The 26224-nt window shown below is 40.6% G+C and overlaps 1 protein-coding gene across 5 annotated transcripts in view; it reads left to right on the top strand.

Moving 5' to 3' along the window:
* The window catches only part of KIAA1671 (KIAA1671 ortholog), an 87191-nt gene that overhangs the window by 53449 nt on the left and 7518 nt on the right, over positions 1-26224 (top strand). For 2 of the 5 annotated variants that reach the window (XM_055712112.1, XM_027806023.2), the window contains 2 exons: positions 19862-19980; positions 25917-26172. In XM_055712112.1, coding sequence (XP_055568087.1) covers positions 19862-19980; positions 25917-26172 — 375 coding nt within the window. Of the gene's footprint in view, positions 1-4703; positions 5197-13834; positions 14049-15069; positions 15184-19861; positions 19981-25916; positions 26173-26224 lie in introns of those variants that run through there. The other 3 variants (XM_027806022.2, XM_014280235.3, XM_055712120.1) reach the window with 3 other exon arrangements.

Here is a 26224-nt window from a genome sequence, read left to right as displayed (position 1 = left end):
TTGCCTTCCTGGTTCTGTGCATACCAGTGCTGCCAGAAGGGAGGTCGTGGTGGGGGACCCAGTCATCGCTGCAGACCCTGTGGGCCCACGGGTCACGCGCTTATTATCATCATGAGGCTGTGTTGCAAGTTCCACCTGCCTCTCATGGTGTGTGAATTATGTGCTGTACTACATGCAGGCCTGTTTTTAATTTGACCTTCCAATACTATCTAGTTGTTAGCATAATTATATGCATTTGAGAACAGTTAAAGCTCAAAATGAGTTGAAAGAAGTTTTGGGAAAATATAATGTAACGATAGAATGTTTTCTACTGAATGAGGGAAAAAATAGGGATTGCTACTTCATTGTGCAGAGTTGCATTTTGCAGTGGTAGGTGGAATAGATGTTAATAATAAAAGTATCCAGCAATGTTTAAATAACAAGGTCCCATTTGCTACTGTGGTAATTAGTCATGCAGTACTGGTTAGCAGTGTGCGCGCTGTTTTCTCAAACTGCAGACCCTTCACAGATCCAGAGTGGCTGCAGTGTGAGATAACCACCAGTATTTTTCAGGGACAGATGATTGTCTTGTGCTGTTCTTGTTTAGAAACAAACCCTTACTCAGCCAGAAAGGCTGCTGGCCTGAAGTGGCTGGGAGACAATTATAGAACATCTGTATGGTTTGAGCTACGTTCTGTAGGCTGTTGGTTATAAAAAGGTATGTGGATTCACCAGAGAAGTAAATAGAGCCCATGCCCATGTATAACAACCCACATGCTGTTATTTAATGAAAATACAGTTGTAAGCTTTCACCAGCTGGGAGGTTTGTGTGGAGTGCTACAGAGCATCATATTCTGGGGAGCCTTAGAAAAGAAATGAAGAGAACAAGTTTGTGTGCTCCCCAGGGAGCCCAGGCTTTCTTGGTCTATTGTGTGCATGCCCACAGGCAGGATTGTCTGTGGCAGCGTGCTCTTGCTCTTTGAAACTGGTACTCTTCTATGACTAATATAGTCCTTAATCTATTGTGAAGTTGATTTACGTCTTCTAAAATTATTTTTAATAGTGGCTTATGTTTTTCATACAGGTGAAATCGCATTTGAATCAGAAAAGCCCCAAATGTGATTTGCTACTTAGTTTCTTACAGCTTTTGAAAACTCCATCCTTCAGACTTTTCAAGTGTTCTCCAGCTTTGCTTGCTGATGTAATGGCGTCCTCTGAGGTTTCGGTGGATTATTTTACTTATCAGAATACAAGAGCTAAAACCAGTCCTTTTTAATAAAATAGAATAATAACCACCCCACCCCACCCACCCATACACACTCCACACAGGTCAGCATATTCAGCTTTTGATGGGGAGGGGCAAAAATAAAAAGATAAAATTGTGAAATAATCTATCCAGTTCTTGCAGTATCCAGTGAGGGGTATTTTTGAGGAAGTTTCTTCTTTGTAATTGCTCTGCAAATGCATTTTAATAAAGCAACATTCCTACAAATTTTCTTAACTTAATCCATTTTGTTCAGATCTCAGTTATTTTTAGATGGATTTTCTGAGGAAACTTAAGTTTGACTGCCTAGTCTGTCAGTCTCCTGGCAGCTGCTGAACTCAGCCAGTTTTGGTATGGAGCTCAAGCAGGAGAACATGTAGTCACTTACTGCGTTTCAGATGAAGGGGTGGAAAAATCTTCAACCATTGGAATTTGGTGGTGAAAGTGCATCTGGTTATCTTCTAAAACATTTTGCCACGATGCTAATTGAAGTGTAAATGTAAGCAATAATTCAGATGCTGAGTCTACTTGAATGCATAGCAGTATGCTCATGTGGTAGCCAGAAGACACTAAATTTAGTATTGCAGATAGACTCAAATCAGCAGTTTTACGATCATCTACGGATGAAAATGGTAAATTGGGCATAACATCTTTTTTCAGGGGAAGTCTAATAAAAAAGGAAATATATTCCCTAGGGAATTTCCAGATCATTCAAGGCGCGTACATGTGTGAGAAGTTCCTGCAGCAAGCTTTAAGAAAGCTGCCTTCTGTGGATCTTGAGTTGAATCTGGTCCTGCGTCTCCTCCCTTTTTGTGATAGGCGATATACCAGAAGGTTGGTTATATTTCAGTTCTGCTCTGCCCGTCCTGTTTAGGTGAAGGGACTGCTGACTAACTTGCATGGCAGCTACAGCCCAGAGCAACGCGATTGCTATTTCAGATGGTTTCAGGCTCTGTCTGATTCTGTAGCCCCCCAAAATAGCAAAGTGCCTTGTGAAGAATCCCTGTACTGCAGCAAGCACAGAGCTGCGCTTGCAAATCCAGTGATGTTTGAAATACAGAGCTTAGATTAAACAGCATAAAAATGTGTAGTAAGTCTTAAATTTCATCCTTGGATGCAGGATGTCCATTGTTCATGAAGCATTATCATAACTGTCAGAATAAATATAATTTTTTTCTATTTCTTCAAAAATGTATGAAACACCCAGCTCTTGGGGCATCGGATCAGAAGTATCTCTTTCAGTGCAAAAACAACTCTGTAGCTTTTTAAAAGAAAAGCTGTGTGAGGAAAAAAGATTTTTCTCTGTTGATTGGATTTCCTTTTAACACTGACGGTTTTTGTTAGACTGCTGATTTAAGAATGTTCAAAACAAATATAAAATACTCAAATTAAGAATAAGATATGGAATACTGCATTATGTCACCAGAGTTCTTTTGGAGATGAGTTACAGGTTGGTGGAGTTCAACTCTTAAAAGGCAAGGCACCCCATTTCCTCAGAACATCTTATGCTTTTATGCATATTTGTAAGTAGCATTTCTGATACAACAAAACTTTACTATCTATTTCTAGATAAATGTTATCTAGAAGTCACTCATTCCATTAAATCTTTTCCTGAATGGTTTAGAGGAGGAGAGGATGATGCAAGACATTGTATTTTGTATGGCAAATTAAGCAACAGCAACACAAAAACCTTTGAATAAACAAAAAAATGAGTAGCTTTCAACATGCCTTTCTTACCTTCACACCTATATCTCTCTTGTCCCTCAGTTCTGAGCTAGTCAGGTCTTGAGTTTGGACACCTACTTATGCTTATTGATTTTAAAACCTTGGGTTTTCACTCTGTGTCTTCCCAAATGGGCTGTTCCCAGAAATTCCCTGACCACTGCTATCTGACTGTTCAGTGCTTTTATCGGTGGAGTCCTCTCGGTACTCCACCAGCGTCAGGTTTGCAGTGGCAGTACTGACACTGTGGTCTCCCAGCTGCTGGGGAGGGAGCAGAGTGGGGGAATGACAGCGAGCCCTGGCTTACACAAGTTAGCAGTGTGTGAAAGCTGCGGGGGGCAGGTCTGCTTCAAACGGTCAGACCTGTTCAGCTTTGTTTGGAGCTTCTAGCTTAATCATTACCTTGCACTGTGATGTAGTCTGTAACTTGGAAGTACCTTGTTTGAGTTTGTAAATCACGTAATAGAACAGTTCTAGATGGTGGCGCTGCCTGAGCACCCCATAAGCAACAGGAATGAGGTGTGGGCGTCCTCCCAGCCTGCCCCGAAGGACTGGGAAGCCTTTCGATGTTGGTGTGAAACATTCCCTAGCAGAGGTGTGGCTCGTGCTTTCCCAAGGAAGGGTTAACATCAGTAAGTACATGTGACATATGCAAACTATGAATCATTCCAATAGATCTGTGCAACTCCTGCCTGCTTAGGCAGCAAGCAGATGCTGTTCCCTGTGGTCGCCATGGTAACCCTGCCTGTACTATAATAAAGCCCAGCCCAGATCCTTCCTTAGGCAGACCTCTGCGGCTGTTCCACCTAGCTCATTGTTCCCGCTCCAGAGAAGAGGCAAGGCAGGGACAGGGAGGAGGGAATGGGATACCAGAGGCAGCGGCAGCTTTCGCCTGCTTGTAACCTCTTGCGCCTGATTCGGGGATCGCCCAGAGCACTGCAAACCTTGCTTGGGAGACAGAGACGGGCTTGCGAACAGCTGTGATATCCAACAGCTTCCTCGGAGTGCATCCCCAGGTTGTGGGAGAGGAGCTGGTGTGTGCAGCGACTTTAATAGGCGTGGGGAAATTCTCGATGCTGGCTGCTGGTACAGCGTTCTACCATTCCCAGCTACATTCCTCTGTTATGAAGCCCCCCTTGAAGCAGAGGAGCTGATGTCATTCAGAAGAGCTTTTGGCAGGCATTGTGGAGCCAGCAAGTCCGGTCTTGAAGGCAGCAGGCTTGACACGGTTCCCCTTCAGCCTCACTGTGCCTCCTGAGCCTGTGATCTGCATTTCTGGAAGTGAAAATCTTGAGAGTGGTCCTGAAGATGGGAAGACTGGTGAGGAGGGCATTCTGCCGATGCTGATACCTTCCTGCAGAGTTTTTTGGGGAGGAAAATAATTTGGATTTATTGTTCAGAAGATCTAATCATTTTGCTGCTAAATGGATTGTATAGAAGCACCAGAACTTTGTTTAATGTGCTGTTACCTGAAAAGCTGCCAAGCCAGAATAATACAATTTTTTTTATCCTTCTGATATTTCCAGCAAAACAAAAACTTGGCTTAAAAAGGGAGTTGCTTTTACAGCTCTGAAATGAGACAATAAGGGACTAATTCTGTGCTTGTAAATGGACTAATTTCGAGGGACTGTGTCAGGATTTAAACCTTGATTTCTCTGTTTAACATGGCTGAATTAAACATATTTTGATGGAACTCTGGAAATCTGATTGTAAGTAGGAAGAGTCTTTTATTTTTTCCTACTTGACAAATACCAGTCTTCAACCTCACATAGCTTTTGTTATTTAAGTATAGAAATATTATGGTGGTTATAGTGTAGTGCTATATACCTTACCTGAAAATATTTTGTAAGTGGAGTCTTTTTTGCGAAATACAATCAGGGCTGTTAAGGAGAATATATTTTACAGTAATTGCAACTGAATATTGATTTCTCATCTCTGCTGGAAAAATGGATTACCTTGGAGACAAACTGACAGTGGCACAAACTCACATGACCCAGTGGATGGGTACAGTGCGGAGATCCTTACAGGAAGCACTAAATTTAGTCACTACTGCGGTTGCTCATGAGCGGACTAGCGGGGAAGGTGGAAGCAGGACTCCCTTCAAGCGGACCTCCTCCTTCAGGCACTTTGCATCCCGGAGCAGAGAGTCCTTCCGAAGGTTTTCAGTGCGGAGTCAGCAGAGGTTTTCCTCTTTGAGGAAGAGGCAGACCAGTTCAGAGCCACCTGAGCTTGTAAGCTATACATCTTTTTGAGACTCTCGAGGTAGATAATGCAAAGCAAAAAACTTGGTTTTGTTGCAGCGTTTTATCTAATGACAAAACCTATGTCGTGTCTACTTTTCAGTGTGAAAATAGCCCCTAAACCACATCCAGGTAGTGGTGTCTGTCTGTCTGCTCCCAGCTGGTTTCTTTCTGCAGCGCAGGTGGATATTTTCATTTGCCAGGGAACACAGTTAACCAAGGTTTTGGGAATGGGGAAGAATGTTGTTGATCTTTTTTAAAGCAGCACGGTAAGGTAGGACAAATACTTGTCTAAAGTTAGAAAAAGAAAGTTAGTCTGAAACTGTGCTTGTGTCAGTTGTTTCAATGCCACAGGTCAGCATGACTTTGAATGTACGTTGGTACTTGTAATTTTTCAGTAAAAATATGCCTGAGGCTAATCTTTTAAAAGGACTGATGTGCTGTCACTCTGCAGTCAATGATAAATAATCATTATTCTCCTCTTTTATTGAAAAAGAGGTGTTTTTCCTCAGTATAATTGCTGCCTTGTCATGAAATAGAAGTTATACTACCAGCGTGACTTGTGAGAACCATAGTGGGGTGGAGGCAGGTTGTAATTTCATGGAAGCAAAGGAAAGGTGAAGAGCTGTTGGTTAACAACTGTGTGCCACAAAGACCCCCCTCCCTTTTTCATTAAATGCCTTTCCTAGTTTCTAGGTTATTTTCAGGAGGGACGGTCTGTGTTAAATAGTGTGGCAAAGTGGTGGAGGAAAGGTGGTTGTGCAGAGAAAGCCCTTCCTTGGGCGAAAGGGGTGCGGGCTCTTGCAGCTGGGCAGGGGTCTGCCGCTCCTTGCAGCCGTTATTTGACATCCCCTGTTTCTAGTACCAGTAAATAATGCAAAGCAGCAGTGTTTTTAGGTGATGGTGTGAGAAGTAAACAAATTGGGTTTATTCTGTTTTACTTCATGCAGAGTAGCCTAAACTAGTGATTTAAGTTTTACCTGAAACTGATGATTTAAGACTGACGCTTGAACTACAGGCAGTGGGTGTACTGTGTTGACTTGAGTGGGATCAGGACCAAAGCTTTGGTACCAGTATGTTGGTAAAGCCTGAACAGTTTGCGCTCTGAAGTGGCTGAAATGTTTTGGCTTGTTTGTTTGTTTGTTTTCCTTAAAAAAAACCAACCAAAAAACAACCCAAGGTAGTAGTGGTTCATTGTAAAGTGTAAATACGTAAAGTTCTGGTGTGGCCTCACGTAGTTTTCGTTCACTGAATGATTGAAGGTAAAGTTGCATTCCTTGGGCAGGTGTGGTGTTTGTGTACAGGCTATTTCCAGTACTTTTTATCAGTTATGGTTACAGCATTTTTGTCCTAGCTTGCTATTAATCTCCTGTTTGGCTGCACTGCAAAAGAAAATATTGTCCAATGAGCACAAAAGAATGACGAGGAAAATATTTGGTAACCACTGTTACCCTGTTAGCATGGTGAGGTTGTGTTGATTTCTTTTTTAAGCTGGTATTTTAGATTTATTAGAATCATCTGAATAAAAAACTTGTTTAAAAGAAGTGAAGACTTAAAAGTGGAAATGTGGAACCTACAGAGGACGGCTGTACTACTTTCCTTACACTGAACTGCTTATAGAGCAGAAATTGTGAGACACAGGATGACCTCTTCACTTAATTCACTGGTGACAGCCACTGGAGCTGCTGTTCCTCTGTTTCAGCAGTAATTTTGCATGTGCTTGGTGTATGCGTTAATTTGGTGTAACTTGTGCCCAACTCTTGTGGTCAGCCTTAAGGTCTCAGCACTTGTGAAAGTTTGCAGTTTGTGCCGTTGCGTCTTTGCAGAACAACTTGTGAATATGGACCACGAGCTATTATTTCTTTTTTTATTTTTTTTTTAATCTGGCTGGAACAGTGTCCTGGTTGTACTTAGTCCTTGGAGCTACTGACATTTTTTTACAGAACTATTGAATTAGTATATAGCATGTAGTCCATCATAAACTGACCTCTGTTGTTTTAGGGATGTAATGTCAAGTAGTCACTTGGCACTGATAGTTCAGTGATGCAATTTTTAAACAAGGAGCAGCTGAGCCCTCTGCCTTGTGAGCCAGCTGCTGCCATGAGCCCGACACAGCAAGAGCCAGTGGCTTTCAGCTCCCATCCCTGCTGTCACGGGTGGCTGCTGGCAGAGAACTTTGCATTGTACAAGACTGAGAAACCTGGCAAAACTCAAGTCAAACAACACAATTTAAGATAGTGTGAGTAAACTTAACCGATAAATGCCTTGCTGCTGGGGTTGAAGGTAGTGGAGGTGTGAAAGTGCATTCCACTGCATCAGTGTAGCTCTCTGTCCCCTTTCATGACTTTGGTGGACTTCCAGCTTAGATACCAAGGGAAATAATAGGTTACAGCTTGTATGGATCTCCTGTCACTGATTCAGGTATCTTCTAGAGGAATTAAGAACACTCATCCATTTATATGTGTATCTGTGGCTTTTTAAAAAAATGCTTAGGCTCAAAAATTGTCTTGTTTTCTGTTTAGTGCTGTACTTAAGTTGCTATCCTGTGTTTGTAGTAGCTTTTATGGCAAAGGGCTAATGTTCTGCATGCTGTCTGCTGGATCCCACAGTGGGAAAACTTGGGGCTGTTCTGTTGGGAACTGCACCTGGGTCAGACCTGTCTTTTTAAATGTGGGGAAACTGGCTGGTCAGCACCTTATTAACCACATACCATGATGTGTTTTAGTTGGTAACTACTCCAAGCTGTGTAGCTGGGAAAAGGCTCATGGATATCGCTTTTTTTTTTTTCTGGGTTGCAAGAGAGATTTTTATCCTCTACAGAGGAGCTTTAGGACTGGAGTGAAAGGGAGTTGCTGTAATTGGTTACTTCCTTGCTGGAGGTCATAAATGTAGGAATGGGGCTGTGAGAGAGGGGAAATAATTTTCTTTTCAAACACTTCTCTTTAACAGGTCAGGGATTATGTATTCACTTTGTTTTTCTGTTCGTACCTTGTCATATTTTCCTATTCCATGTCTGGCAGGGCTGACTTTCTACCCATTCCCATCTCTGACGTTGGGTGTTTCTCTGTGGCGCCGCAAAGAGGAGGTTCTGCAGCAGATTCCTCAGGAGGGGAGGCTGGGTGGATATACCTTACTTAAAATGTAATCCTCTAGTTTTTCTGTGGGAACTGGTCTTTATACAGAGGACACTGTGAATTTAGTTTGTGTCTTAATCTCTTCTAACATTTTTTTTAATTAAATTCAATTGCCTTGAATTACACTCTTAACTCAGGGCAATCTGATTCTGCATCTAGAGAAAGTACAGCCACATTTTAAGGAATCACTTAAAAGCTAGGACGGTCAAGGGATAAAATGACCCTGAGAGCTAAAACTAATTCTTGTGGTTCTCAAACCCAACAGTTGATCTGTCAGAGTTTAATATATGCAGATCTGCAAATCACAAACAGGAGTGCAGGAATAATTCTTATTTTAAATATCTTCACTGGTATATTCAAAGGCAGACTGTTTATTTTTCCCTGTAGTACTCCTATTAATGTTTCCATTGAAATGGACTACTTTGTCATTTGTCCTGCTTTCATTCATAACACAAACCCCTGAGCACACTGTTTTTCTCATCAATTCCTGTTGCCCAGCAAGCTTTTCCTTCCTCTCCTTTGCTTTGTGATAGCCTGTTCATGTAGCCATGTCTTCAAAGCTAGTCACTGTCCTTTTTGTTTCCACTGAAACTGAATTTAATTGGTCTGAGAATATTTTCTACAAATAGATGCAATATAGTGTTCTTATATTTAATTTAAGGGAAAAAGGTGTCACCATGGAGTGAAGAAACTTAGTGACTGCTGCACCCCTGAATGCCTGGGCCCTGGTATGCTGTTACAGGTCACCTGTGTTAAAACTGGCTGCACATAATGACACAGGACCGATTTTAATTGCATCGTTATTCTGGCATATTAGTATCAGATCTGGGAATCTGTAGCTTATCTTGCAGAATTTTTCACTTAACTTCCATTTAAAAGATTTCTCTGTAGATTTTTTTTTCCCTGACATTTTTATTGAGGCTTTTTTTCCATTTTTCATCTCATGTCACCAGCTCAGTGTCTTTGATGTAATAGGAACAGACATACTTTCTTTAAACGTTGCCTCTGTTTCACTCATGATAATATCAGTCATGTTTCAATTACAGGTATGCTGTCTGGTTTCACAGCCAACACTATTAGTCCTAGATCTGAAAGTTTGTTGCCATACAATAAAAACTGCATAGTTGTTTAATACCCTCAGTTCCTTAGCTAGCCCCTTACACCACTACTAAGAAAGTGTGGCAGTTTGTTTCTGTGTTGGCAGTTCAACTGCATTCAGACTGCAAGTGTGAACAACAAAGCTGTGGAAGATCTCAGAGGTGTTTCAGATTCTTAGGGAGAAGATTTTGAAATAGAATGGGAAAGATTAATTCTGTGGCTCTTTGGGCTGTTAAGTAGTTGATGTGTTTTATGTGAGTTGATCTGATATGTACGAAAAATAATACTGAAGTGCGTTTAAGTGTGGTTTGCTTTCTGGTGTACTGGTCAGTTGATGAAAATGATCTTTTCATTCAAGCTGATCTGACAGCATCACAGTTATTTTGTTTGAATTCAGTTTTAATATAATTAAATACTATAATTAAAAAAATATTTAATATAATTAAATAAGGATGCAAGTAGAGTATGTTGTTTGCCTGCATGTGTCCCACATGCTGGGAGGGCACTTGGCGCTTCAGAGGGGTTTTGTTGCATCCTGCAGCCCTTTCACTATCATCCTCTCTGCTAGAGGCTGAAAGTCCTATCTTGTTTTTTTCTGATCTTCTCAGATGTTTCTTTCTAAGCCAATACAAGCTTGTGCATTCAGCTTGTTTCTTGGAAAAGTTGCTGGATGACTTTTTCTGTTTGAGTAGGATCCTGCTGAGGAGCGGGTGAGGGACGAAGAGCACTGTTAAAACCTGGTTTGAATTATACACGTGCCATTCACCTGCACATCACCTGGGATTGTATCTCTGCTTTTAAAAGAGCATTGATCTGTACTATCAGTTTTGATTTTACCCAAGATCTGACTGCAAATGTTTGTCCTGTATCGGAAGCATCCTTCACAAACTATTTCTAAAAAGGAAGTAATACAAGTTGGCATTTTTATTCTGAGCTTGGCTATTTTGATACAGACCCTACAACAAATAGCTGAGCTATTTTTTTCCTAATATTCCCTGAAAGCACAATGACTTTCTCTCAAAAATACTGGGTTTGGTACTATCAATGAATAGAACTTTATCTCTAAGTTTCCAGAGAGCTGTTATGGTAGTGTGAAGCATGTTTGCAGAGAGCACGCTATTAAAAATGAGTTGTTTGTCTCGTTTCAGGGTGGGGGTGAGGAGTAAAGCTGTTCACTTTAATTAATGAAGATACAAGGGCCAATGCTGAAACAGTGCATGCTTTTGCATTCTTAATAACTTTTCTTTGGTTTAACAAGCCATGAACATAGCTGGCAGCATAAATCTGGGCCATAAAAACCATCGTGATGGACATCTAGTATACTGCCTTTGTTGTTCCCATGTTATTTTGACAGGAATAATCACTTAAACGACTTTACTCTGTGATTTTGCTTAGACTGGCTGCAAGGAGTTGATTTTTGTTGTGTTCTTAAAGCATAAGAAAAGAACATAAATATATTTAGAGCTGGTAATTCTGTGCTCATTCACCTTGCGCTTTTTTTTTTTTTTTTTTTTTTTTCCCCTCCCCCCTAAACACTTAAGTTTGCTTTCAGGGAGCAGTAAATTGCATTAAACAAAACCATCACTGAACACAACTGTTAACACTGGCAATCCATTTTTATTAACATCTTGTAACATTGTGATAGTTTCAGGAAATACTAGTGGTGTTCACTGGGGGGGGGGTGTGTGTTTTGACTGCTCTCTTCTAAAACATCTTCTGAGTTGTCTGAGATTTTTGTTTAAAGGAGCAGTGCACAGTCTCCAAAGTCTGCATGTTTGTTATTCACTTGTTGTCAAGAAATCCTGTCACTTTCTGTACATCTTTAAATCTAGGCTTTAAACTACAGAGCACTTTTTCCCAGGAATGTTTGTTTGGAGTTTAACCTATGTCTTATGTGGAAAAACATTAACTGTGCTGAAGAGCTGTGAAATAAAATATTTCAAGTAGGAGGTGTTGATTTCAAGTATGTAGCTTTTCAAAAAAAGCAAATATATTCACTTCCTAGCATAACAGTATAAAATTGTCTTGTTCTGGCTTGTGTCTCTTGCGATGTTGAAGATGAGGGATCCTGTTCAACTCCTGGTGCCAACTTTTATTAATGCTGATAAGTTACGCATGCCCTCTGGGAGAGAGTGGATTCCTCTGTCTAGGTAGGAGAGCACTATTCTGCTCAAAATCTTCCTGATGGACAGGCTGGCATGCCTCTGGCTCTGATCCTGCTGGGTTTGGTTTCTTGGGGTTTAACTTCTTTTTAGCTTGACTGCCTAAGGCTGAAAAGGAAAGTGTTGTTATAGAAGGCATTTTAAAGATGTTCCCAACTATTCCCTGTGCTCTGCTTTGGTTTTCTGCTTGCCCACTTCTCAGAGGAAGTTGCCATGGCTCACTCAGCCCTAGCAAGGTATATATTTAGAATTCGGTTCTTGTCTGCTTTTCTCACATAAGTCAACCTCTGCTCTATCTTCAGCCTTACACTGAAACCACATGGTACGTGTGTGGTGAGTGTTTGCAGCAAGTCATAGCAGTTCTATTTTCAGGGTATAAAAAATGACAAACGCTAAAATGTCTTTGAAATCCTCAATGAAGCCAGGAGGTTACCTTCACCGAGAGTCACTGGAAAAGCAGTGAATAAATTTCATTGCATGATGGTAACCAGATTCCTGGTGAAACTTCAGATTACTTTGGCCACGTTTCTGTTGTGGCCAGACTGCTGTGCGTAGACTTTGGGTCTCTCTGTGGTGCTGCTGCCTTTCAAACCGTGAGTCTGTCAGCTGGACCTGGCTCCTGGGAGGCACAGCAGAGCTGGGGCTCGTGAGTGAAAGATCCATTAATAGAGAAGAAGCGATTAGCTGAAGACTGGCAAGCAGGGGAAGTAATTTTGTATGTTCAAAAGGTGTGGGAGATGCTGGGATTTGGAGAGCTGTGATAGACTCTTGGGGGTTCAAGTTTAGGCTGGAAAGGTGTTGCTGGGAAATGCTTTTTGAACTTGAGTAAATTATTGAACTTGCTGGCAATGATTTCCTCTGGCTGCTTTGCCACTGTGTGCAATGAACATTTTGTGCTGGTGTGGCCAGAAGGATCCCTGTCAGCTCTGCACTAATGCACTTGTTAAATCATTTGTTGTGTTTAGATCTGCACCGTTTGTGTGTTTTGATTAGGGTGAAAATATTTGTACTGTAGCACAAGGCATATACACGTTTCAAAGGGATATACGTTAAATACAGTGGATTAGGTTTGGTTCAATTCAGTTCAAATACAGGACTGTGAAGCAAAGTTTTGCTTCTAAGGTTAAGACTGGCTTTCTTATTAGCAAGGCCGTAAGACTAGTGATAAGGGCTGTTGTGGGTGTGGTATAAAGCTTTTTAAAGGAGAGCAGCTGAGCTAACACTATACATGGGATATGTAGCAGCTTGGGATGTTCTTTGCCCTCTCCACTCAGTTGCTGTCTGGTACCAGCTGTTCACAACTTACTCTTCCTTCCGTTTTCTTCCTTGGGGTTAGGGGCTGGGAGGAACACTTAGCCATCTCCTTATTTCTGCAGATGTAGGTCTGCTTTTCTGCAATTTTTGCCATGCCTTTCCATGGAAAAGGGGCTGGGATTCAGGCTTGTGCATCAAGGTGGGAAGCTATGAAAAGGTGGAGAATTAAACCAGTCACCCTCTAAAAACAACCCATCTATCATAAGGTAAATGCTGTCAGCTTTTAACATTAGGGGTATAATTGGTTGTTGGTTATCATATCCTACTGGAAGATATGGCCGAGACAGCCCTAGGTTGCATAGCAACAGCAAGGATGTAGTGGCTGATATCATTTATGAGAATGTTTTATACCATGGGACTTGGTATGTACTCCACTGCACATGGAAAAATTAAACATTTATTATGTAAAGGTTTGTTGAGTCGAGCAGTATAGATCCTTAGGATGTAACAGTGCTAAATACATTGTGTGAGCGCTTGCAGATACAGGTGGGGGCAGCTGGGGCGTGCCTGTGTTTCCCCAGGTGTATGCTCATGCACCCCTGCTGCAGCTGTGGTTTGCCATGTTAAACCAGCTTGTCCTCTCCAGGCCAGAAAGACACTGGAGCCAGTGGGACATGGCTCTTGAGCAGACGTCGAGGTTGCTCACTGCAGTCTCCTTCCCTGCTGGCAGTGGTGGAGGTGGCCTGTGTAACAATGTAAAGACCTTGAGGTTATGAGATTAATACAATTACTTTTGTCACTGCTCTTAGGCTTGGTCTCCAGTGTTTGTAAAGTGCTTCCTTGGTTTGAACATACTGTGCTGAATTGGGTATTGGGAGGGCTGGTGAAGTCATCATGTATGATGCCTGTGGGTGGAGCCTGCACTGGAGGTCTCTAAACTTTCCTCATCAGTGAGATCAGAAAGAAAATGTACAGTTCCTGGAACTGTTTATCTGTCACTGCAGCATGGAGGGTGGGGTGGGAGGCAGAAAGTGCTGCCTTCTGCCTGGGACACTACACTAAGGCAGTTACTCCTTTCAACAACTTATTTAAACACTGAGTTGGTAAATCTCCTCACCTGATTGCTTGGAACTAACTGGAGTGTTGGTCTTGAACCATGACTTACTACCTGTGGGCACCAGTAGTTCGCTGGCTAGTAAGTATATATGGAAATCCTGGGATGCTGATGCCACAAAGTTCAATTTCCCACTTGCTGTGTTGATGTTTGGATACTTAGAAAAAACACATGGGTTGTGAAATGTTGTATAGTTTCTAAGGCCCTTGTGCTGGGTTTGTTTTTTTTTGGTGTTGGTTCATTGGTTTTGATGTGGTGTTATGTTTGTGATAATTCTGTTGGTGGTCGAAAATACATAGTTGACTTTTTAGTAATAAACCTTGAAATCATTAGAATAATCATAGAATAATTCAGGTTAGAAAGGAGCTCTGGAGGTCTCTAGCCCAGTATCTGACTCAAAGCAGAGTCAACTATAAAATGATGGAATTTTTTTTTAATAGAATAAGGTATATTGCCATCTTCCTGGTATATTGCAGGGGAACAACTGGGACTGCGTTCTGGGTTTGTAAGGACTTGTAAACTCTCCTTAAGTGCAGTGTTGCACTTAAGGGGCAGGGGAGTTCTGAATATGGGCAATTTGACCAAACATCTGACTACTTTTCATTAAAAAGAGAAGAGAGGAAAAAAAAAAGGAGGGGGCAGGGGGAAGATTTTCAAGAAATCAGCAAGAATTTTTCTTTCTGAGTTTTGTGTTAATGAGGCAGATGGTCAAAACTTCATTCCATTGTGCAATTACCTATTCATATTCAATTTATGCCAGTAGATTTTAACTTTTAATTTTTTCACGTCAAGCTGTGGGGTGTCATTTTGGCTGTCTGATGTCTCTGTCTCTTTTGCAAACAAAGATATTTTTGAAACTGTCTGTGAGGATTCTGACTCATGAGATCTCTTTCAACTGGCATTCTTCATATGCCAGGTCTTTATTTCACATCAGCGCAGAAGTGTTTTTCACATAAATGTATGCATTCTTTCTTAGTTACGGTTAATTTTTGTGCTGGTAGGACCAATATTGTATGTGCATCATTTTCAGGAACTGGAAATTGCAGGAGTAATCAGCTCTGGACTGCTGCCAAACCCAGCTTAATTCCAAGGGAGTACTGAAAGAGGCATAATCATAATGTCTCATTTTAGAAGAAGAACTAGAGGCAGATCAGTATACAACTCAACTGTTTTATTTCATGTGAAAATTAAGTTGATTTTGTTCCTGGCTACTGATGTAAGTGTTTTAAGTTAAAGATTGAGGCGTGGAGAATTACAGCATTTGAATACTGGATTGAGAGCAGTATTTATTTGATTGGGGAGATTTTTCTGTGCTTACAAATAAGAGAATTCCTAATTTTGGTTTATCTTGTGCTCTAAGAAGACACCAGACCCCTCTTTTTATTGCTTTTTCCTTTGATATGTCTGTTACTGTATTATGAATATTCTGTTTATTGAGGAAATGGCTGTATCTGGCCTAGCTTCACACATTGTACACCACCTCTTTTGGACTTTGGGTTGGATAGAGAAAGAGAACGGCTCACACATATTAGCACAGGTTTGTTGAGTTAATAGTGGGTAGTTGTCTCTTACAGAAGAAAAGGTTTTCTGTTCAGAGCAGATATGTTCTTGAGGGCAACAAAAGTCAAAGCCAGATATGTCAGTTCTTTATCTTGCAGGATCTCTTGCTCTATAGTACTTACACATTTAAAAAAGGAAAATACTGTTTTCATCCATCTGAAGAAGTGAGCTTTAAGTTAGGATTTAGGCTAGGGAACAAAGTATGAAGCAGAATCTGGTCATGTTTGGGAACAGTACATGTTGGAAAGTATTTTGTTCTTTCTTGTCCCAATACTTGGGTAAAAACTGGCACCTTATTGTGCCATGGGATGCATTGCAAGGGGCTACTAGGCAGTAGGCAGGGTACTTTGATCTGTCTTCTGTGGTTTTATGTAAATTAATGTGATACAGGGCACTGTGGGATGTGTGATATAATGGGCTTGTGACAGACCTGAAAATTGTCACTCTAGTACATTCAGTAAAGCTTACATTATTTTTGCATCTGTCATATGTTTTAAAGCTCCCAATTTGTAATCCCAGTTTGTTCTTCATTCATGGTCTTTGTAACACCAGGTTGTTCCAAGTAAAATGTTAATGCCAGAAAATGCAAATGTATCTGTATGATCTAATCTGAGTTGCTTGCGTCTAAAAGCATCTCAGCCATAAAATGCAATGGTATGTATGTATAGTTCTCAGAGAAATTGTGTAATTTTGACTGGTATTTAAAAAACCAAAAGTTTAATAGCAGCTATCAAGTGCTACCCAAGGATTATAAAGGCTGAAGGAGGATGGAGGTAGAGAAAGTTATCACTCTGTTTTTTTATTTTACTTTTTTGACTAGCCTCTACTGTTTTTTAGAAATAAGCTTATAGTTACTGAAGGTAAACATTTTGAAAACAAAGGGAATGGACTTTTCCCAGGCACGTCCAAGGTCCCGATGGCCAGTGCTTCTGTATTACCAGATTGCCTTTAGTTTTTCTGGAGGGCAGTGAAGATAATGCAAGAGAGATCTTCAAAAGAAAACCTAAACCTTATCATTCTTATGCTTGATAGTAATCACATACTGTGAAGAATAATCTTTATAGTTTGTTGTCCCTTTCTTCTTCAACATATCCTACCTACTCCAGGATGCACAGGCTATAAATTGCTTTTCTGTGTCACCCTCGGATACCTCCTCCACAAGCTGGGGATGGGATCAGCTCCTCTTACTTCTCCCTATTTCAGTCGTAGTTGGAACCTTTTCTCTCTCAGCTAGCTGGCCAGGTTATTATACCTCATCAAATTCTCTGTGGTTCTTCTCAGCTGGTAGAAGCCAGAGTCTTTAAATAGTTTAGGCCTAAGGAATGGTTTGTAGACTTCAAAGAACATTTGTTTTTTCCAGCTAGTCATTGGGTCAGTTAAAAAGTGTGGACTGAAAGGGATCATCAGGGAAAGATTGTGCAGCTGCCTTCTGAAGTAGCTTCCTCCAGAAGCAAAATGCAATAGCATTACTCAATGTAACAAAGTAATCTGCTAAAATTTGGAGTGTCATATTCTTGACTTCTCAGTTTGTTTTACTGAATTTATGTTCACAATGTCTACAGAAGTAGCAATTTTATTTCTTTTTCAGGCTTGTTTTGGCTTTAGCATAGAGAATTGGTATCTGAGTGTTAATTGTGTCATTTTGGCTATAAAACCACATCTTAAAGTTCAAATATATATCACATCAAGTAAAATGTTGCCTGAAATGGAAGAATACGTGCTGATCAGTTTGCAATGTAAAATTTTAGTAAGAATTACTGAGCCTTCAGATGAGCAATATATTTGCATCTAATTTTTTTCCTGTAGCTGCCAAAATGGTATTATCTGGATTGTCCATGCTTTCTTCTTACAAACATCACAGTCGTGATAACACAACACTTTTTGTAAACAATGTCTCCCCAATGCAATAAAATGAAGTTGTTTTTCAGCTGCTTCCATTCCTGTTTCTAAGCTTTTTAGACTGTTTCTAGCTAGAAACAAGTAACAATTTAATACATACCATGCACAGAGGTAATGGACTTTAGTCGTAGCAGGTGGAAAACACTGACTTCCAACAAAAAAGAAGAGGTGGTTGTGTCTGTTGGGTCATATTCTGTTGGGGCAGCAAGTGTCCCCCTGGGGTGCTGAGCAAGGGCTGTGGAGGCTGAGTGTGCTGCCACTAAGGCTGCCAGGTGCTGCAGCTACAGTGCTTGATACAGCTGCAACTGTTTCTGTGCAGAAAGTGGCAAAAGTTGATAAATACTTTGTGTGCATTGATTATAAAAATGTGGTAATGTGTAGATTGGGATTGAAAAAAATTCATAACAAGCATCAGGTTGAAAAAAAAAGAAAAAAACAACCACAAACAAACCGCCAACCTGAACTAGGATAGACAGTGGGGAGGAAAGCAAGAATAATGATTTGCGTTTGTTAGTGCCTTTCCTAGAAGTGAATCAAGTGGCCACCAAGTAACAGCAGAAGGCTGAGCCCAGGAGTGTTAGTTTAACCCCTGGTGCAGGCATGAAATCATGAAGCTACGGAAGGACTCTGTGGAAAGCAAAACATATGCCTGAGCCAAGCAGTAGGAAATGCCCTGTGGTTTCTGAGCTGTACAGGACTATTTCCCTGCTACTCGCCTAGCTGTTAAGAGGTGTGTGCAGTGCTCATTGCTAAAAGCTGGTATGGAATGGGCTGAAAAATGTTAACAACTCAGCTTGCCTCTGGGCTTTACAGGTATGTGTCTCTATATAAAGTGTAAGAGTTACTACCAGGGAATTATTAGGCAATGGGAACATCTGGAAGATGAAAAACAGGAAACTTGGGTTTCTTGCAACACACAACCCAAGCCTTACTTGAGTATTGCAAACTGGAATTTTAGACTGTCTAGTAATGGTGCATTGTAATAGTTGGAATAAATGGTGGAGCCTTTTGGTGTTTATTTCACTCAGCATTAAAATAGAGCACTGTCAGCAGCGAAGAGCATGACAGAGCTAGAGAGTGGCAACGGCTGGTAGTATGGTTGGGGAAATAAGCAACTTGTAGCAGAAGATGCAAGCATTGTAGGATTCAGTAGCCAAGTATCAGTATTGGTGAATTATTCTTAATGTCAGTATTTTTATAGTTTTAAGATAGTATTCTTTAGGTTTACAAAATTAAGGACGCAAGAAAACATGCAATCTCTTTTTTTTTTTTCCTTGTTTTCTTCTTTTCCCTGGTAATATTAAGGAATCCCAGTTCACTGAGTATGGTTGTTACTTTGTGTGTGCTGCCTGAAGTGAAATAGGTGTGTTGGTAGTTTCCACCAGCATGTTCTGCTAGGTGGGTTTGAGGTGGTGGGCGGGTGTTTTGATGGGTTGGTTGTGTTTTTTCCTTTTTTTATATAAAGAGAAAAAGCTTAGGACATGTAGAAAACAGTGCAATGTGCTGTTAGATGAGATCTTCATAAGCAAAGTTGATACAGCACTGAAAGCCATACTTGCATTTGTTTGGGATAATGAATGCAAAAGGGACCAACGTTTAATTATCTACACACAATGTATTATTTCAGTAACTGTTGAACTTCAGTATGTAACTCAATACAATGGTAAAACAAAAGGTGCAGCAGTGTTATGTTCTGGAGCATGTTAACATAGATCTGCTGCAAATCTAGGGTGCCAGCAGCAGCAGCTGACCCACTTCTCTCCCCTAAAAGGGAAGGGTCTTCAGATGCAATGTTCTCTCTTAGAAAGTAACATATCTATGAAATAAAAATACTTAGGAAATGAGAGTAGAACACAGGAAAAAACCACTGGAGTCTGTCCTTCTATGTTGTACATAGTGTTTGAAATTTACACTAGCACACGTCAATTTGTCAAAGGCTTTCTAGTGTCTGCCACTATGCTTACTTATTTATGCTTTATTATTTTGAATGTCTTCCCAAGAAAGCCGGGGAGGGGTGGGGGGGAGGGGGGGAAGTCCTTTTATTAAATCCAGGAAAAGAGCAGTAGAGTTGATGGGAGATGTATGCTTGGGGAGATTAAATGTAGTTCCCAGCAGAATTCTTCGTGTTTGCATAGGTGCTTCTAAAAACCTTGTGCAACCTGGGATAAGGATAATGTTAAAGCAATATGGAGTTACTAAAACCAGGGAGTCAGTTCTGGCCTCTAGAACTGGTGATTTGCCCAGGAAAATAGTGCTTATTTTATAGAGAATCATTGCTCCAAGTTCATAGCAGTTTTCCTTGTTTAAGTTTATTCCCTGTTTTGTGTTGACCAAGCTTAACTGGTAGATTCAAAACCAGTATTGCAAATACAACCTGTTAATCATTTAGCTAAAGGATAAAAGACTGATGAAATGTTTCAATTGTTTCCCTGCAGGATCAGCTGAAGCAATGCTTCTCCAGGCAGCCCTCAGGAGCGAAGGACACGGACACGCTTGTGCAGGAGCCCGACAGCCAGTATGGCACCTGGAACGAGCAGCGGCACAGTGGGGACAGGTGAGGCTGAGCAAGGTCCCCTCTGCCATGCGTGCAAGCTTTTCCTTCGTAATGAGAAGAAAAATTTGGGTCTATGTGTGTGACATGGGTGCACATGTATGTTTCTTCTAAAGTTGCATGTTCATTTTCTTTAGTCTATAGGTGTGGAAATGTTTCTTTGATATCTACAAATTGCAATAAGTTTTGAAATGTAAACTCAATCCTCCAGTGAGAATGCAGTATCACCACTTTCATAAGCAATGACAAAACCTGCTTGGACTGGAATAGGTTTAACAAGTCTGCTAGTGATTGAAACACAAGTTAGATGTTATTTTTTTTTAGTGCTAAAATGGTAGAAGAGACATGAGAATAACAGTTTTTCTTGAGAAATACACCAAATGGCTTTGATGAGATTAGCAGAGGTAGTAAAACTTCTTTTATTCTTTGTATTTTTATGTTTGTAATTATAGTTAGAAATGTACGTTTTCACATTTAGAAAGTGATAACCTGCTTGTGCCTCTGGTGGGCAGAAGTAGGGTTCTGGGAAGATTTTGCTAAAACTGTCTTGATTTCCTCCCTCTCAGGTAGGTAAGGAAGTGTCTGATTATGATTAGACAGGGTACGCTAACAGTCTTGGGGTTTGTTTTAAATATTTTTATAAATTTGGTCCTCTTCCATACCAATCAGCACTGCCTTTAAGAGCTGTGCTACCAGATGGGCTGAATGGCAAAATCCATTTGAAACGGGTGCTCTGAATGCCAGGCAGCTGCTCCAACAGCAGGATGACACGTAGTGCACTGCCAGATAAATCCTGGGGTACAATGTCCCCGTCTCACTGACTCTGAAGCGTTTTAGTGTGGTGAAATGGAGGATGTAATGGAATGTCAGTTGAATGAAAGATAATATTACTGATGCTTTTTTGTTAGTAAAATGATGTAATGAAATAAACCTGGAGTATTAAGTATGAGGGTTTTTATAATTTACACCTCTTGTGTAAAGTACAGCTTGATCTTTGCTGTTTGAGCCAATCTCTGCTCAGTGTAGTATGAAAATAGCATTTTATCTGGGTTTTTTAATGTTATACATGTTGAGATCATACAGCAGACATTAGTGTCAGTTATGTTTGGTGTGTTCTGCACTTGAGAACTGTGTTCTATAAATATTTTATTGCTTATGAAATCAGGGTAGGTTTCAGCTTGAAGTTCAGTGAACTATGTGACATGCCAACAGTGACATCCAAACCTTCTGTAAAATAACTTTGATTTCAGTATGTTATAGACAGTTTCTGAAATCTGTTTTGTAACAAACGTGCTTGTCTTGGCTCCAAAACAGACAGTGCTGGAATGTTATTTCAAACCTGGAGAATTCTTCCTAATTAGAAAAGCTCCACCTAAAAATTCTGGTTTATTGAAGTATTGAACTCAATCCCCATGTCTTGGAATTTTGTTTCCGCTGTAAGAAATATTTAGTTTTGGGGTTTTTTTTATAGCATGACAATGACAGACACAAATAGTAACTTTGTGGCATTTTGCAACCCCCTTTTTCTGCTTTATTTTGACTTCCAGTTCATTGTCGGGAATGACTGGTATATTCAATTCAGGCACTTGGAAAGGAGTAAGAGTAACATGCTTTTAAACATTAAACTAATAAGGGAAATCTTCCTGGAATATATTGAAACTGCATTTTGTTTGCAGTTTATTTTTTATCAAGTAGAAGGCCTCTGCCAGGACAAGTGCAGGCATTCTCTTCCTCTTGCCATGGGTTATTCGAACACGCCTCTGCATTCGGCCCACAGGCAGGAACTTACAGGATACTCTGATAATTCAACTTTCCTGTTTTGCCTTACTCACTTCCCTTAAGACTTTACGTGTTGTTGTATTCCTCACGCACCCCATACGCCTTTCGGCCACCAGCTGAACCCATGGCTGAGGGAGCGCTGGGAGCAGGGTACCCAGGGAGCAAATGGGAACGCTGCAGCAGTAGGGACAGAACAGTGTCACCAGCCTGCTGGTGGTGTGTTGGAGGAACTTCCAGTTTCTGGCATTTTCCAGTATTTGAGTCGTGGAGTGATTATTTTAGCCCCTTTAGGAGTGTTTCATGAACGCATCAGTGAATGAGCTCCTTCTCTCTGAGAGAGGAAGGGAATTTTAAAATAAAAAGTCATAATGTGGCAACAGGATAAACATGGTCCTGCTCCTAGATAAGCTTCTAAGAAGGTGAAGGAAGGATCATTTTCAGCTAAACTTAATCACTGGTAGAATAAACAGAAGGGGCTGCTCTTGGCTGGTGGCAACAGGCTTTGGCAAATAACTTTTCAGAATGGAAGGAGATGGTTTAATTTGGAGGCATTAATTGGATTTTTCTTAGCTTATCGAAAAGGTTTTATTTTTTTTTTTCTCAAGTGCTTTAGTAAGCTTTTCCAAGTTGACACCATAGAAAATTCTTACTTTTAGATTGCAGCAGTCTTCATAAGGAAAAATGATTCTTTTTTACAGAAAAGGAACCGTGTTTTTAGGTGATGGATATATACAGCTCTGACTTCATAAGATTTTAGTTATTTATTTCTTTAAATTCTTGAAGCTAGGCTACAACAAAGTTTCAGAAACAAAGACCTACTATAGTATCAGCTACCTGTAATAAATGGGAATCTGTAGTTATGGAATACGAAAGGTCATTTCTGAATTGATGTTATTTCTTGTGTGATGCCCTAGGCAAAGTGACAGCTGCCTTTTGATTCTAACTTTTCAGCAGCATAAAAACCAGCATCCCTTTACTTTTTCACTCCTAATTTCATATAATGAAGCAACACATTCTTTATGGCCTCTTCGCACTGTCTTGCTAAAACTAATTAAATTTAATTGCAATTGAAAGTGAAGATTGATCTTAGTATATTGCATATTTGTGATAACCATTCTACTGAAATTTGTGTCCACTACAGGAACGATAATTTTTCAGAGAAGCAAGCATCTGTAAATGACCCCTGTTAAACATTGTTAGTAGCTTACGGATATGCTCATACAACTTGAAATCTTAATGAAGTAATAGAAGATGCACAGTAGCTCTCAGTAATGAGAACTGAAAATATGTTTTAAGTTGCAATATTTGACCATTATTATGAAGGGTGTTTCCCCCCTAATTTGTGGTTCAGATGGAAAGAAGCCACTGTGCATGACAGTGTGTGTACTCAAGTCATGCTTGCCATGTTTGGTGATTAGCTGTGTCACAGTGTTTAATGTGTAACGATGCTGTAATTGTGTGAGAACAGTAAAGGAGAATCCATTAGAAAGGTTAGTGAATTACAAACCACTGATCAGTGTAAATTCATCTGTATTTTTCAAATATTCATTTGAAAAACTGCACTGCTGTGTTAGCTGAAGCCCTAAGATGTAGAAGGGGAGAGGCTTTCCAGAGATGTGCAAATCAGACAGGATCCTTTTAATATATATTTTTCATTTCCATGAAAGGTGATAAGCGTGCAGATTGTCGTTCGTCTCTACGTTCTTCCCCATTCTAGTGGATCTGAAGCCTAATGCTGCAGATACCAAATATCATTTGAAGCAAAAATACTAGACAAAAACTTCCCCCTGGAGCTCATTAGTACCAGTTCTTAATTATCCTGGGGCCCACTGCTGAAGGAGGGAAGAAGCATTCACACTACTCATGTGCTGGAAAAACCCTCTGTGCAGCATTTGCTCTGCCAGACTGGAAATTAGAACTGCTGCTTCATAGAAAGTTGTTATTCAACAGTAGACTCCTGAGTGTTTTCCTCCCAAGATTGCTGTCGTTGTGGACTGTACCAAATACTGAGGTCTATTGTTTAAAAACCGTGCATATGTTCATACGTGTTCAGATTTTTTTGGATTTAGAACACTTTACCTAGATATTTGCTCAACAAAGGTGCTTAGTAATAAAAGACTTTTCTTAAGAAGAGGAAAAAACCCATAACTCCTTAAATACTTTTAGAGTTTGGTTTTTAAACTAGGAACTCCTAAAATTAGAAGCAAGACAGCCCTATTTTTACTGACAGTAGAGTCTTACAGTGTTCCCTACAATCTCCTGCTGTTCGAAGGAATGCTCCAACCTATGTGACAAAGGGAGACACACAACTCTATACAGCTTTCAGTCCTGACACTACTTTCTGTTAATCTAGGCAAGGGAAAAATTTCTAGGAATACGCTGGGAGCATCACAGTGCTGGGGTGCAGGTCCTGCTGCCCTCGGTGCTATCCCTGAGGCACCCCGAAAGCTTCTGCTTGTGGAGCCCTGCCTTAGGGTGCCACCTGCTGCCCACCTCCTGAGAGAAAACAACCTGTGGCTGGACGGGCAGCTCTCTCCAAAATATGCCCCAAGATAAAAGAGAAGCTCTTAAGGAAGGAGTTGGTTCAGAGAACCACTTCTGCAGTCAGGTGGGCATATCTCTGGTTAGTTTCCATGCTGTGAATGAGCATGGTGGAGCAGCACAGGGCATTTGTGCTCCAGTCCAGTGACACTGCCTCAGTCTCTCTCCCCTGCAGAGCTTTCTCTAGTGATTTCCAGCCCTGATCTTGCCCTTTTCCAGTCCCCTTCCCTGCCAGTTCACTCTGCATGCTTTAAAGTCACCTACTCTGAGGCCAGCAGACCTCCTGCCTGGCAAGAGTGAATCGATGAGCCCGTAGCACTTCTGCGCGATCACGTTGTTGCTTCCAAACTTCCCAATGGGATATGGGATTGGATCCACCTAAACAAGCAATGTCCTCTCTCCTCTTTCATATCTTGGAAATTGCCATTGACTGGGTTACAGCTGCTTGTGTTCCTTGTCTCTTACAGACCAGAACTAGAGGCAATGAGAGAACCAAAATCTACTACAGCTCAAGTGGAGGAGCTGTTGGTCTTGGGATAGCACCAACGGAGATGCTTCTTTCTGTCGGAACACGAGGGATACAATTCTTTTTTTTTAAATCCAATGTCTATTAGCATCTAAAAAATGCTTCCAAAGTGTTTAAATGCTCTGCGCTGCTTAAGATGCTTCAGTTTCTTTCCTTGGAGTCATGTGAAACGGAGTTACTCACACCCGGAGCATGAACTGTGTTGCAGGAGCTGCCTGGTGGCCAGGGCCATTCCCATTGCACTCGCATTTTCTTCAGGTCCAGATGTGTATATGCAGTCTTCTTGTGTTTCAGAAAGTGTGCACACAATTTTTGCATCTACATATATTAAAAAATTACATACTATATGTTATTATTTACAATAGATTAATATTAATTAGGTATAATACATCTCAAAAATATATATATGTGTCTCTGTGTGTATATATATATATGTGTGCCTTCCTAGGGAAAAGGTGGGAACGTGAACAACAGAGGTGTTTGTAAGGATTGTTCTTGAAAGACCTGCAAGTAGCTTGTAGTGTTCTGCAGGAATTCACTTACAGTAAAAGAGTATTTATTGTTTCATATTTATACATATTTAAGATAGTTTTGGATGAGCACAGAGAAGAATCTTTGAACGGTTACTCTTTGTCTGAGGCCTGCAAACAGGGTATTACCCTTCACAGTGTTTTCAAGTGTATACAGTGCCAAAGTGTAAGGTCTGCTGATGCGTATGTCAAATGGGCAAATTGCTTAGGGCTTTTAAGCAGTTTGCTCTTTCCCTCATCTCATTCACATGCATGCGTTTGAAGGGGCCTTTGTGCTTGGGAAAAGAAACCCCGAGCAATAAAAGCATATTGCAATCAAATTATTACAATTTATCTGCATACTTGCATTATTTGATACACTGTAAATCCATATGGGTAAAAAGCTGTGCTAATGAAAGTGATCTGCACCCTTGCTGTTGGTACCCGCTGCCTCCAAAGATGCCTTTGTTACTTGTAGCCATAGCTTCAGTTCTACTTTTATTTATCGTCTGCGTGATCCCAACTATCCTTGCATGTATTTCCTTACCCTGAAGTCTCATAAATTTCATTTTCTTAATTTACAGCTTTGTGCCCGAATCTCCTTCCTTGGAAAATGATGTTATTTCAACGAGAAAGCAACCCCCAAATAGCCACCCATCTTCACTGTCCTCTCAAACGGAACCTGCCTCCCTGGTAGATCACCATGACATCTCAAAAGACCAAAGGAGCATAAGTTTTGACCGTTCCAGCACTGACATAGACTCTACTGACGGGACTGATTTACCTCCTCCAGGAGACGCCTACCCTGATGAAAAGACCACTGATTTCTCTTTCATTGATGTAAGTTACCATAATGGGAAACGTAAGTTCTCCTTCTATGTTAACTGTATTG

This window comes from Falco cherrug, chromosome 1 (genome assembly GCF_023634085.1).
Source record: "Falco cherrug isolate bFalChe1 chromosome 1, bFalChe1.pri, whole genome shotgun sequence".
NCBI lineage: Eukaryota > Metazoa > Chordata > Aves > Falconiformes > Falconidae > Falco > Falco cherrug.
Note: the sequence above shows the minus strand (reverse complement) of the source record. Positions and strands in the feature narration are given on the sequence as shown.